We start from the raw sequence: 12767 nt of genomic DNA, 5'->3' as shown, positions 1-12767 counted from the left end.
CTCTTTGATCATAAGTTGCTACTAATGATTATCAAATTAAATCACAGCTATCTTCCTCCACAAAAAAATTATGGAATAATAAAAACCATTAATTATATCAAGTGAAGAAATTACAATGAGGTTGACCAAAGCCAGATGAAGAGTAATTAAAAGTGTTATTTCCAGTGTTAAAAAATAAGAGTGAGGAATCATGAGAAAGGACAAAGCACGCACGTTCACTTTGGATAGGATCGATACAGTATATGGAAGGAAGAGGTATTTTCATGCCCCTATGAAGCCCTAATCCTTTTCCTCTTAAATAATATTCAGTCCTAAAAAAATACAATTCTTCTTACTTAACACAACACTTATTCCAACAATTTCTTTTGAATAATCACTGAAAGGGCTGTTTCATAGACACATCTATGTTCTCCAAAGCAAAGAAAGTGTTCTTCACTGCTGCTTAGCGCATCACATGCTGCTAATGGTGTCAGTGTCACTAAACATTAAGATAGAAACAGGAGAAAAATCACTCACAGTCATCTATGACCAGCAAACTTTCATTCCATCCTTCTCCGTGATAAAGCAAAAACATACTGTATCACATACGTCCGACCTTCACCTTGAATTATTTAAATCATCGTAGTGAAAAACAAATGCAAGCATATTAGTAAAAATCCAGTCATGTATGATTGTACCTAGAAAGCCTAAATGACAGGAAGGTCACCATCCACTGCTCTGGTGTAGGCTTTGCTGTGTTCCGAGCACAACTCTAAGCATCTCCCAATACCCAGCATTTCCCATGGCACCAGCATCAGCTGCCGGAGGGGTCACTTCCCTCCCCGCTGCCCACTGCTCTCTCATGGCAGCAGCTACGCTCCTCTGCACCAGCGTAACTGCCAAACAGTAAAACACACTGAAGCGAAGACTTTAACGTGACTTTGACAGAAGACAGCAGAAATCGCTACTGGAAGAAGAACAATGGATCTTAACCACATTCAGAACAGGAGCCTCAACCCTTCAATTTAGCTTTTCCCTCAAGCGTCTCACACTTTCAACTATGAACTAATCACGCTAAAAAGACAGAGGGAGAGAGATTGTCATGTCTATTTTTAGATACAAAGAGACAGTCAGGTACTATAAAGATGAAGGCTAGCAAGATTGACACAGGCAGGATTTATGTCTAACAATCATGTTGGTTAAGGAAGGCACATACCACTACAGACCTTTTCCAGCAGATTTGAAGAGTATGTTTATGTGGCAGAAAACTAGGCTTGAATAGTGTATTTCATTAAGATGTTCTGTAATCCCATGGCTGGCCTGTTAGAGGACTATTACTGAAATCTGCTGTAATATCTTTGAAATTCTTTTTCATCATAAACAGGAAAACTTAGTATCTCACAAAAACTTTTATAAAATCCTGTCTCTTTCTCACAGCATGCAGCAAGCATCAAGCAGAACTCAAAGCAGTTCTAAGCCTATACATTAATTTTTAGAATCCAAAGAGAATTATCACCAAATTACTTGCCTAATACATTTTTGAAAAGTAGGCCTAGACAGTCTTATAAATAAAGGCCTCATGAAAAGGTCTAAACAAGTTTACAAATAAGCTGATTTTACATTCAGAAAAGTTAGTAAGAAATTCAGAGAGACTGCTAAAAGTCATTAATGGTTCTTTTGACACCGAAGAACCTCATTTTCTTCATCTGGCATTCTCATCAAGTCATTTTGTGTTTTAATGATCCCATTCTCACAGAAATGAAAAAGACTGGATTTAGTTATGGCCATGTCCAGAAGCAGACAGTCCAGGGTAACTTCCTATCTTGTGGAGGTAACTAAAATTCTGGATCCTGAAATGAATATCTTAAAAATAGGTACTTCAATGGGTCTTACAATACCAAACTGTATGGACACTTATAATTAAGTCAGAAAAAGACAAACTGAATGCAAAACAGCAAGGGCTTTACTAAGAAAAAGTGAGGCTACAATGTGGAAGTAAACTCTTGGACTAGAATGTGATTAAGAGTAGACTTCCTTACAAACCTTTCTGAGAACTGACCTTACAGCAAAAACAGAACAAAAAAATTGGATCACAATAATGACACTTGATGTCGGTTAAAAAAAAAAAAAAAAAAGAAATTTGAACTACTATCAATACAGAAGAAGATCAAAACATCACATTGCAATAACTCAATAGCCTTCGAGAACCAAAGTGATAGTAATGACAAAATGCAATAGCACAAAGTCAAGGTCAAGCACTGTGGGAACAGGAAGAATTTCTACTGTAAGCTGGAGGATCATCAGCAGGAAATAACAGAGGAGGAGAAAGACTTGGATGTATTAATCAATCAGGATGAATACAAACTGTCAGAGAGATACAGCTGCAAGAAAGGCAATTGCAATCTGGTTGTAACAAGGGAGGAATTTTCAGTAGAGAGGGGGATGTATTAAAGACATTTTACAAGGAACGGGTAAGATCTCAGCTGGAACTCTGTAAACATTTCTGGTCACCTGTCTTAAAAAAAACATGATTTAAGCTGAAGCATGTGCAGAGAAAACGTATGAGAATAACCAGGGAAGCAAGAAGAGGATAGTACAAAGAGCATACTAACAGAGCCTGGTTTAATTAGCCTAGTAAAATGAAGGCTAAGAGGCAATGAGAGTGCTCTGCATAAACAAATCAGGGATGTAAGAAAAGACAAGGAGAAAAACTCTAAGGCTATAAACAACACTGGCACACAAGAAGTGGATATTAACAAGCAGAGCTTGGAAACTGGAAGTCATGGTCATCAGGTGAACAACATTCTGAACAGTTTTTACCAGCAGTAATATGGGCAAGTAACATCACAGGAGCGAGATGCGTTTTTGTATAGTTATACACAATACTGCTGTTGCTGAAGACCAGAAGATCCAGGCAGTCCTCTTTTCTATAGACCTGTACCTTACCCATATTCCAAGCTCAGATGCCACCTTTTTGACTGTCATTCCTTCCACATTTTCTCTTTTTGTACATATAGTGTAGAAGCACAAGACTATTCGCATGCACTTCTCTATAAAATCTCCTCACTCTGAGGTATTCTTCAGCTCAGGCCATCTAGCCCAAAAGCTAAAACACTAACATTTTCTGACATGACCACTAGTGTACCTAAAGGTGTAGAAGCAGTTTTGTCAGGCTTTCCCTTAAACAAAAACTCAAAGAGTATTTTTAATGTCTGCAATACATCCCAATACAGCAGCACCAGACAACAACTTTATAGATCATGCTGTTATGCATAATTAACCAGTCTGCAAATTCCAGCTTTTTCTCCGCATCCTTATATTGTAATCCCACAGAAAGCTGGTAATAAACTAACATCTGTTCCATGTTGCATTGTAGAACAAACTAAATCAACTAGTCAACCACTCTAACCACACTATTTAATATAAGCAAGCTCCCAGTATCCTGGGCAATTTTCGTAAAGACTTCAATCTTTAAAGAACACATAACTTTGTCATGTAGCATGTCATTAAATACAAACACAAAACCCATACCATATCGATAATAAATTTTAGTATTTAAATGCTAAAAAGCTAATGCATTTAAAAAATAAGGTTCCAATTTGAAGATGAATAAATAAGGGTGCTTAAAAGTAGTAACACCTGAAAAGAGTGAGTTTTCTTCAATTTGCTTAGCAAATTTTCACCATGAATTTGAATCAGCTAAGATCATGCACCTGAGTAATTACAGAGACCAGACAATAGCTTCATGCGTACTGTTGCAATCCATCTCAGATCTAAATCTTTCCAATCTCTATACTATATATATGTCTATATACTACACCTGTAGTACTTAAAAGAACCTTCAGTTAACAGTCTAGCAGGGCAGCTATTATTTCCAAACATGGGAGTAGTGGACTGTCAAAACACTGCTTGTCAAGCCCAGAAGTTCCACATTATTCTAAGGAAGTGTATGATGCTATGAAAAGCCATACGTTATGAAAGATCCACAGCCAGAAATCTAGAGCAGACTAGCAATGGCCTTCCTAAGTGACGACCCTGAGTACCTAGCACAATAGCTATTTACATGAGTCTGGCTAGATTATGAATGTGCATCCAACAAAGCAGACATGTAGGCACATCCCGAATCCCCTGTGTTCAGACTCTTCATGATTCCTAGCCAGTCAGTGTAGGAAAACATACACATATCCTAAAACTGTGGAGACACACTAGTGGAAGACTACACTACTGCACTTGGCAGCAGATTCAGAGGTCAAGGTAGCAGGCATTTTGTAATTTAACAGCAGATAGTAATAGAATTTGGACATATCTAAGCACTGAAGTGCTTGCTTATTTAAAAGTGTGAACTATATGGACCACTGATACAAGCATAAGCCTCTTCTTTAGGTACCATCTGTGGCAGGCAGGAAAGGCGATGAGCTCTTTACCTAGGGATGGGGAGGCATTTTGATTCAATATGAAGATAAGATAGATATATCTTATGTCCAATTCCTGTATTAGTCCTAAACTTTGCTTAAATTGTGTACTTTTTTTTTCCCCCCAATTTCAACCACTGTTGTATTGATCATAGGAACTGTTTGGAAGTACTTTTCCTTCCAGTTCACTACAGCTTGCACTTGCAGATACTGTGCTAACACACTGATCCTAATTACTGCTGTTACTGACAACTCAGTGCCAGCTTTCGCAGGCACTTGAAGGCAAATTTGGCTTGGGCAATTATGGCTTCTGTATGTTATTCCCATGCTAGCTAGGTTTACAACCTTTCAGCTAAATTCGGTCTCTGTATCACCGTACTCTTACTTCTAACAAAAAGATCCTAAGTAGGGCATATGTCATTTATTTTTAATAAAATGTAACTATCTCCATCTAAGATGCAGTCCAATTTGATGCATACACACAGTAGAAAGAAAAACATATTAAGGAGGGTAGCATGGTGATCAGGGAGAGAAAATCGACTGTACATACCGAGTTGGTATGAGAGAGAAGGTACTTGGAAGGGAAAATGCACCTTGCTGCTTCGAGAGCTGCATTCCTGGAGAGAAACAGCAAGCTGCTGCTCTTTCAGGATCAGGTATACTTAGAAGTCTCTCTGCATGGACGATATTGATTTGAAGACATTCCTTATGTAATGGCCATCTGTAACGTTATAATTAGACTGAGCAGCATACGTGCTGGATTCCTTTTCAACTCTGTGGGCACACAGCCCTTCACCTATAACTGGCATATTAGGTGTCTTTGGCAATGACATTCACTGTGCGATTTGTCCTTACAGGCTAAATTGCATTCTCTGCTTAAATATATTTAGTCTTCTTTGGAAGTATACAATAATCTCAGTAGGCACCAATATTTTTAACGGTTCTCTAAAAATCACTCACTTAATAATTATATGATTATTGAATTTACTTGATTCACTAATTAACATCATGAAGGATTCCATGACAACAAATTAAGAAGATATAATGATGATTTAAATGAAATATTTTTTCTAAAAATCATCACTTTAAAATTATCTTTAAAAACTGGTAACGCCACTCTTTTTCAGTTTCACTGTAATTTTTCCTCCTGCCGCTGACCTGGGGAAGACGTTCTTGTTGGTATAAGAGCTACGAAAAGACATTATGCTATTCTCCCAATGTAAGGTTTGCTCATTAGTTTTGAAATAGATCAAGAAAAGAGCTTTCATTTTAATGGCTTAGTCTTTGAAAAAAGATGATGATTGAGGAAAATGGCTATAATAATACAGCAAATTTCTAAATCAAATGTGATATTGAAAATCTAATAATTCTTTGTGCAGCACTTTCCTTAAATTCCAATAGAATATCTGGCATTTGTGGTTAGAAAACATAAAGATACTAACACAAAAGAATACATTTTTTAAAATCAGTGTTTACACAAGAAGAACCGCAATGTTAAAAACACTGGCTATTTGGGTGCTCTGCCCTGTAGAAATCCAACTAGGCATTTACAGCGATTTAAATCACAGTACGGATCTGCAGAGTACCAGCAGTGAGCTCCATCCTGACGCTTTCTTCCATTGTGCCTCAGTTTCTCAGTGATGCACAACACGACCGCAGGACAGCTTTATCCAACCGCAGGATTGGTTAACAAAGTCCAAGTTGTTAATATCCATCAACTACTGGTGGCTATGTAAAGCACAATCTCAGACTAGTTCCCTAAAAACATGTATCTGCATCCTAAGATGACAGCCCTCCACAGATTGCCTTTTTTGTTTTCTTTTCTAGATGCAATTTGTTCTGTCCAAAACCCAGATTCAAAGCATACCAGCAAGATGTATGCCGTAGACAGTGAGAAACTATCTGTGGCCTACATCTCAACTGCAATTTTCAAGTTTCAATGTTTTCCCCTAGGTTCCTGATCATGTACCACCTTATGCATACTTCAATATTCAGCTTAAGTAAAATGTATTGCTCACTTTCAGATGAAGCGACGGCACAGATAAAATGACAGCTTGTTACAAGCAATAGGAATGTACAGCAAAATGCCATGTTCTCCTGCTATCCTAGCCAAAGGAATTTTTCAATAACTTCAGCACACCACATGACTAGAAAAAATTCATAATGTCTTTTTTCTGCAACAGCAACTTGACTACCTGTGGTAAAGTCCAAGTCTCAATTATTAAGAAGATCATGGTTCAATATTGAGCCCAAGGTAAAACACACATTAATGCTCTTCTTCCTTTGTAATACTCCTTCTCAAGATGGAATATAAAAGAAGAAAACTCATCCCAGAAGCAGGAAAACAGCTTCAAACAGCATTGGCTCAAAGCACAGAAAACAACTAGCCAGAGGAAGACTCCAGGGCATCACCTGAAGCACAGGAAGCACCAGTGCAGCAAACTCACTGGGATCAGGCAGTTGACTGGACAGCATGATGCATCCTACAACATCTGACTAGGACTATCCCTCAGATGTAAAGACTGGTGGGACACTTTTGAGATAGCACAGAAAGGAGATCAACAGTGTGTTGCAAACAGCATCCAGACCAGTAATCCTAAATCATAACCCTTGATGGAGATGACAGCTGTTTGATAACGAATATCTCAGCACAAAGGTATATTACACAATACAAGCAACAATACAAAACAAATACTTCCAATACTCCCTGTTTTCTGGATGCTATTAAGAAAGGCTTCCCTCCTAGGATTCTTCCTTTTGAAAACAAAACCAACAGAATGTTCTTTCCTTCGTACACTTGGTATAAAATTTAACTTGGAAGCCATGAAATTTGACTAGGAGCAACAAGCTGTTCCTTAGACAGAAAAGAAAACAAACAAACAAACAAACAAACAAAACTAAAACAAAAAGTATGTTTAAGCTGCTAATATATTTCCTACAAAAAACATGTTATGGAATTAAATTCCAACAAATACATCATTAGTGGAAAGCTGAGCTGGAATAAGATGCACAATAAGAACACTATAAGACTAAAAATAAAATAAGTGTTGTATTGAACACTGCCTGTTCTTGTTGTATTTCAGAAAAATATTTTATTATTCACTGTTAATAACAGTATTGTGGAAGTCAAAGGTATAATCTTAAAAAGCACACATAAAACTGAAACAATCAGCAAAAACACCCTTTCTCCTGTCATTATTGAACTTATAAAATATTTTCAATATTTTGTTGCAAAACATCATTAAGCACTTCCTTTCCCAATCTTTACATACTGTGAAAATTTCAAAGCAATGTGAAAGCTTCAATGGACATGAAATATAGCTGTGTTCTTTTAAACAGAGTTCTGAAACTAATTAAGCTGAAATACCATAGAACATGCTACGACAGGAAAAAAGCTGATGAACCTATAACTGCATTTCAGCTGGGCACACTGCAGGAGAATATCTTTTTTTCATATAGCAGCCAATGCTTACGGGCATTCAGAAAATTGTTAAAGTAATTGGAAGACGTAAGTAGGCCACAACTGTACGCATTTGTGAAAGGCGGACACTGAGATAAGCAGCTTAGGTGTGTTGATAAACCTGCCTGAAAGTGGCTTTGCTTCGTATATTGCTTTTTTTCTGGAGTCAGTTTTATTTTCTGTGAGCTGAAGCCTTACATTTTGATTAGAAACCAACTTTTAATTGTGCTGAACATATTTTAAACAGGAGCATTTAAAATGCACCATTCTCACGTTCCTATACTTAGTGTCTCCAGGTAATAAAGTTCATTTTCTGTCGCTTTACAACCTGTGGGGTAGTGACAGTAATGGTTCAGACGAGGAGAACAAATGCCTGGCTGAAACGGGCATTAATGAAACAGTAGACAGTTCTCTGCCGCACAAAGGTGCAAGTGTGAATCCCAGTTTTCCAGACTAAAATTGCCCCCTGTATCTGCAAATAATTAGCTGCACTGAAGCGAATGGGTTGTACATGCCGTGTTCTTTATGTATTGTTCAGTGTTTCCCATGTGCAGTTCAAACTTACAGTACCTAAAAAGTCTCTTAGACCTAAACCACAGTTTTATACTTCACAAGATCAAATCTAATTAAACGCAAAACACATAAAAGTAGAACAAACTCGAATACATAGAAGAAACCGGAGCATGAACACTTGTTGGATTATGAAACCTACATGCACTGTGTATCCTTACTTCAATGCAAACATTTGCATTTTTTTAAGCTTTTGTTTGCTTTCATTTTTTAAAAAATGCTAATATTGAATGATTTATTATTTATTTTTCAATGAAGGGGGCTGGGGGATATTTTTTCAATACTGTCTTGACAAATTACAACACATGTATTTCTTTCAGAAAGAGTACGTTATTCCAGTGGAACAGATTTCCATGTGTAGATTATTTGCACTTTAAAATATGATCACTTCAAATTTTAAATGAAAATAAAATAGTTTATACCAACCCATGCTGGACCAGCACAAAAGAACATTTGAGCAGCTGTTTCAGTAAGTATTTTATCCAATTTCCAGACATCACAATGCTCAAATCATCAAACATTTATTAACATAATTTATAAACGCATTCTAATAACCTCCTCCTTTCCTGAGGCTAATCAGAGAAAACACACTAACAGAATCACTGATTCGAAAGCTCCAATTTTTAAAAAACTGGAATAAACCCTGACCTGAATTTTACCATTTTTTAACTCACCATTCTCTTCACACAAAAAGAGATTCACTTTTTCCAACAAAGAATTACTCCATGTGGGTAATCTAGTAACAGCAATGTGGATGTCGGCATTCAAAAGAAAGACTGCAAACAAGTACACAAGTTCTCATATTTCTATCTGGTAACCATGGTGAAGGCTGTCCTTTTGGACAAGGACAGGCACTTGGGTCTCAGTTCAGAAAGAGCTCACTCCTCTTTAGAAGAAATGAAAAAAGATTCTCACGCGAAACCCGAGAGAAAAAGGCAAACTGAAAAATTCTTATTAAAAATACTGAAGCCTGCAGCAATACAAGCACTTAATGCAAGTGTTGCATTGGTCTCTGGCAGCACATCCACTCACATTTGAGTTGTTATGTTGCAAGTATGGCAAGGTAAACTTGCTCAACGCACAAATCTCAAATCAGGGCAAAATGTTCCAGGATTCTCTGATACGATGATATTTGTTTGAAATTGTCTCCAAACCCAAATGGAAGTAAAAGGCCACAAATGTAAATGTTATCGTAGTCCTCAATGTTCAACTACTTTTCAGGGGTTTGTTTTGGTTTTTTTTTAAAAAAAAGTAGAATCATAGAATGATTAGGGTTGGAAGGGACCTTAAAGTTCCAACCCCCCCGCCATGGGCAGGGAAATCCTCCACTACACCAGGTTGCCCAAAGCCTCATCCAACCTGGCCTTGAACACTTCCAGGGATGGGGCATCCACAACTTCTCTAGGCAACCTGTTCCCAGTGCCTCACCACCCTCTGAGTGAAAAATTTCTTCCCTATATCTAAAAATATATATATTCCTTGTATCTAAAAAAAGTACTTCCATGCACCAATATTCCAGCAAATTGTGAAAGAAAACTTATTTATATCTTGTAAAAACATGAAGTATTTCAGGCTCAGCATAAAAAATTCATAAGAGAGACTAAGCCTATCATAGCTGAACATGAAGACAATTTTTTTGCCTTCATTTTTAAGCTTTGTTTCATGATTATTTTATTCTGTGAGTTTATACGAAAGCAAGTTTCAGTACTCACAGTAAAATTTGGCAACTGTGAGGAACCATTTGTATACTTGTTCCCCCTATCTTACAATTCTTTCTGCTACAGGCTCAGCTAATTGAAGCCAAGACACTAAAACATACACAATGGATACAGTTGAAGATTATGATGAAGGAAAGTAGTAGAGCATTTATAATGTCTCGTGACCAAAAAAGTTGGCATTCAATAATGAATGGCATTCTACAACTTGGCCTTGGTGCTACCAGATCCACGGACTACCACTGCAATGTTAATAAGGTAGCAGCTTATACGAGTTTTTTTAAAACCTCTAGTGGTAATTAAAACAACCCTTGATTTAGAGTTTAATTAAGAAACTAGATAATGGGATAATAAAAGTCCTATTTAAAAAGCTTAACATTTTCAGTCTGATATCTCAAGTCAATTAGTAGACTGCACCACACATCTTTTAAAGCAGCACTGCTAACCTTTATTATTGGCTCCCCACATATTTGTTTAAATAGGTTCTTTTCCTGGTGCAGAAGTGGGAGTAACTGATTTTTTTTAACTTCCTGAAGCAAGGAAATAAAAATAATCCAGAAGTTTGGTTGTGGGCTTGGTTCTGGTTTAGGAGTTTTTTTTTATTTTCTTAAGAAACATGATTGAATATTTGGCAGTTATCGGACTAAGTTACATGGTATGCAAACGTCATCCAGTATTTTAGCAAGCAAACCCTCGTGGGTCATCTTCTATTCAAAAATCTTGCTCCCTTTTGCTCTCCACTGTTGTTGTCCACTTCCACTGTAGCACTGGGGTGCTGCATGAGTACTCCAAATTATCGCTGGGTCAGTCAGCACACATGGTATAGACAAGCTGAGAGAGTTGGGGCTGTTCAGCCTGGAGAAGAGAAGGCTCAAGGGACCCCTCCAGCAGCTTTCCAGTACCTAAAGGGGGGCTACAAGAAAGCTGGAGAGGGACTTTTTACAAGGGTGTGTAGTGATAGGACAAGAGGAAATGGATTTAAACTGAAGGGCAGATTTTTAAACAGAGGGCAGATTTAGGTTAGATATAAGAAAGAAGTTCTTTACATTGAGGGTGGTGAGGTACTGGAACAGGTTGTCCAGAGAAGCTGTGGATGCCCCATCCCTGGAGGTGTTCAAGGTCAGGTTGGATGAGGCTTTGAGCAACGCAATCTAGTAGAAGGTGTCCCTGCCCATGGCAGGGGGGGTTGGAACTAGATGATCTTTAAGCTCCTTCCAACTCAAGCCATTCTATGATTCACCTCGAACAAGCAGTCAGCATCAGCAATGTCTTTATCATGGTAACAGTAACGATTTTCTTTGCACCTATTCAAGACTTTCTTCAAAATCACACCAACAATTTTCTTGTTTTTTCTTGTTGAAGCAGGAGAATAAAAATCAGACTCTGCAGTTTCATTAGTGCTAATACAGAAGCTGAATTTATGTCTACTTAACTAATTACATTGTAACCAGTTACTTACTAAGTGACCTCTGTGGGTCCCCATAAGAAATCACACAGGGAGAATCCCAAAATACAGCAGAGGAGAATTCACAGTGGTTTCCTCTTAGACTAATTCAATGTGACACTGGGGAAATTGATTATTTATTGAATCATGGCTCAGCTTGCTACACAAAGACCAATTTCAACATTTTCAATTCAAATATTTCAGTATTTTTCAATTACGTATTTTCAATTATTTCAGATTTGTGTTGGAAAAATAAATTGAAATGGCCAGACGTTCAAGGTAAGATTTACAAAGCCAGAATAAAGGAGGAAATCTCAGACAAGAAAATGCCAGCTTTTTAAACTTAACATTATTTTATAAAAAGGCCATAACTGAACCTGAACAATCTAGACACCATTTCAGAAATTATCACCTAAATTAAAAGCTGATAAGCAGGTTAAAACAACAAAAGCACAAAGAAATTGTGAAAATCAAGACAATAATTCACAATTACTTTCTGTAGCAGCCAGATCTCCTATGTTGTCTTTGTCCCACTTTGGCTGAAGGACAGAAACAAATCGTAATTGTTCAGCTCTAATTTTCAAGTGCTAGATTATTTCAGTGTGTTCTACCCCACAGCAGTGCATTCTGGAGTATTTTCAGGCAACATTACAGAAGTAATCTGTATGCTCCCCATTTTACACTGAAGATGACTGGCTGGAGGTTCCATCAGTATGTAAATTAAGAAGTAACGCAGGTCTTTATTTGTTTGCAATGAGTGAAGGACCAATGAAAAAGTTTAAGCACAAGGCTCCAGAACTTATTCTCCTTATAGGACAAGAGAATTAAAAAGTCATTACATATTTATCCTTTGCTTTTTACAAACTATCTATCCTCAATGCTACGTAAAAACAGTACAAACAATAGCAAGTTATCTCCCCTGCCCATCCTCCCCAAGTGCTGTCGACGGTTTGGTCACCCTGTATGCCTATTGAAGTGGCAATTATTTTTTCTGCAAACGCATCATCTCAATGATTGCTGAATTTCCAGTGAAATCTGAACTCACAAGCAAAATAATAAGCTCTCAGTAAGACACAAGCTCAGTTAACACCACCACCACTGCAGTCTTTGGTCATAAACTCTGGTCTATGCCCACTCACAACAGAAAAACAACACTTTTCAAAACCATATATATATTATGTACTAAA

General features: G+C 37.4%; 1 protein-coding gene across 1 annotated transcript in view; it reads right to left on the bottom strand.

Annotated features, from left to right (window-relative positions):
- COMMD10 (COMM domain containing 10) overlaps positions 1-12767 on the bottom strand; it is a 122012-nt gene that overhangs the window by 56652 nt on the left and 52593 nt on the right. The window contains exon 7 of the mRNA XM_086629616.1: positions 8258-8263. Within this exon, the coding sequence (XP_086485742.1) occupies positions 8258-8263 (6 nt within the window). The remainder of the gene's footprint in view (positions 1-8257; positions 8264-12767) is intronic.

This window comes from Tauraco erythrolophus, chromosome Z (assembly GCF_009769465.1).
Source record: "Tauraco erythrolophus isolate bTauEry1 chromosome Z, bTauEry1.pri, whole genome shotgun sequence".
In the NCBI taxonomy this organism is placed as follows: Eukaryota; Metazoa; Chordata; class Aves; order Musophagiformes; family Musophagidae; genus Tauraco; species Tauraco erythrolophus.
Note: the sequence above shows the minus strand (reverse complement) of the source record. Positions and strands in the feature narration are given on the sequence as shown.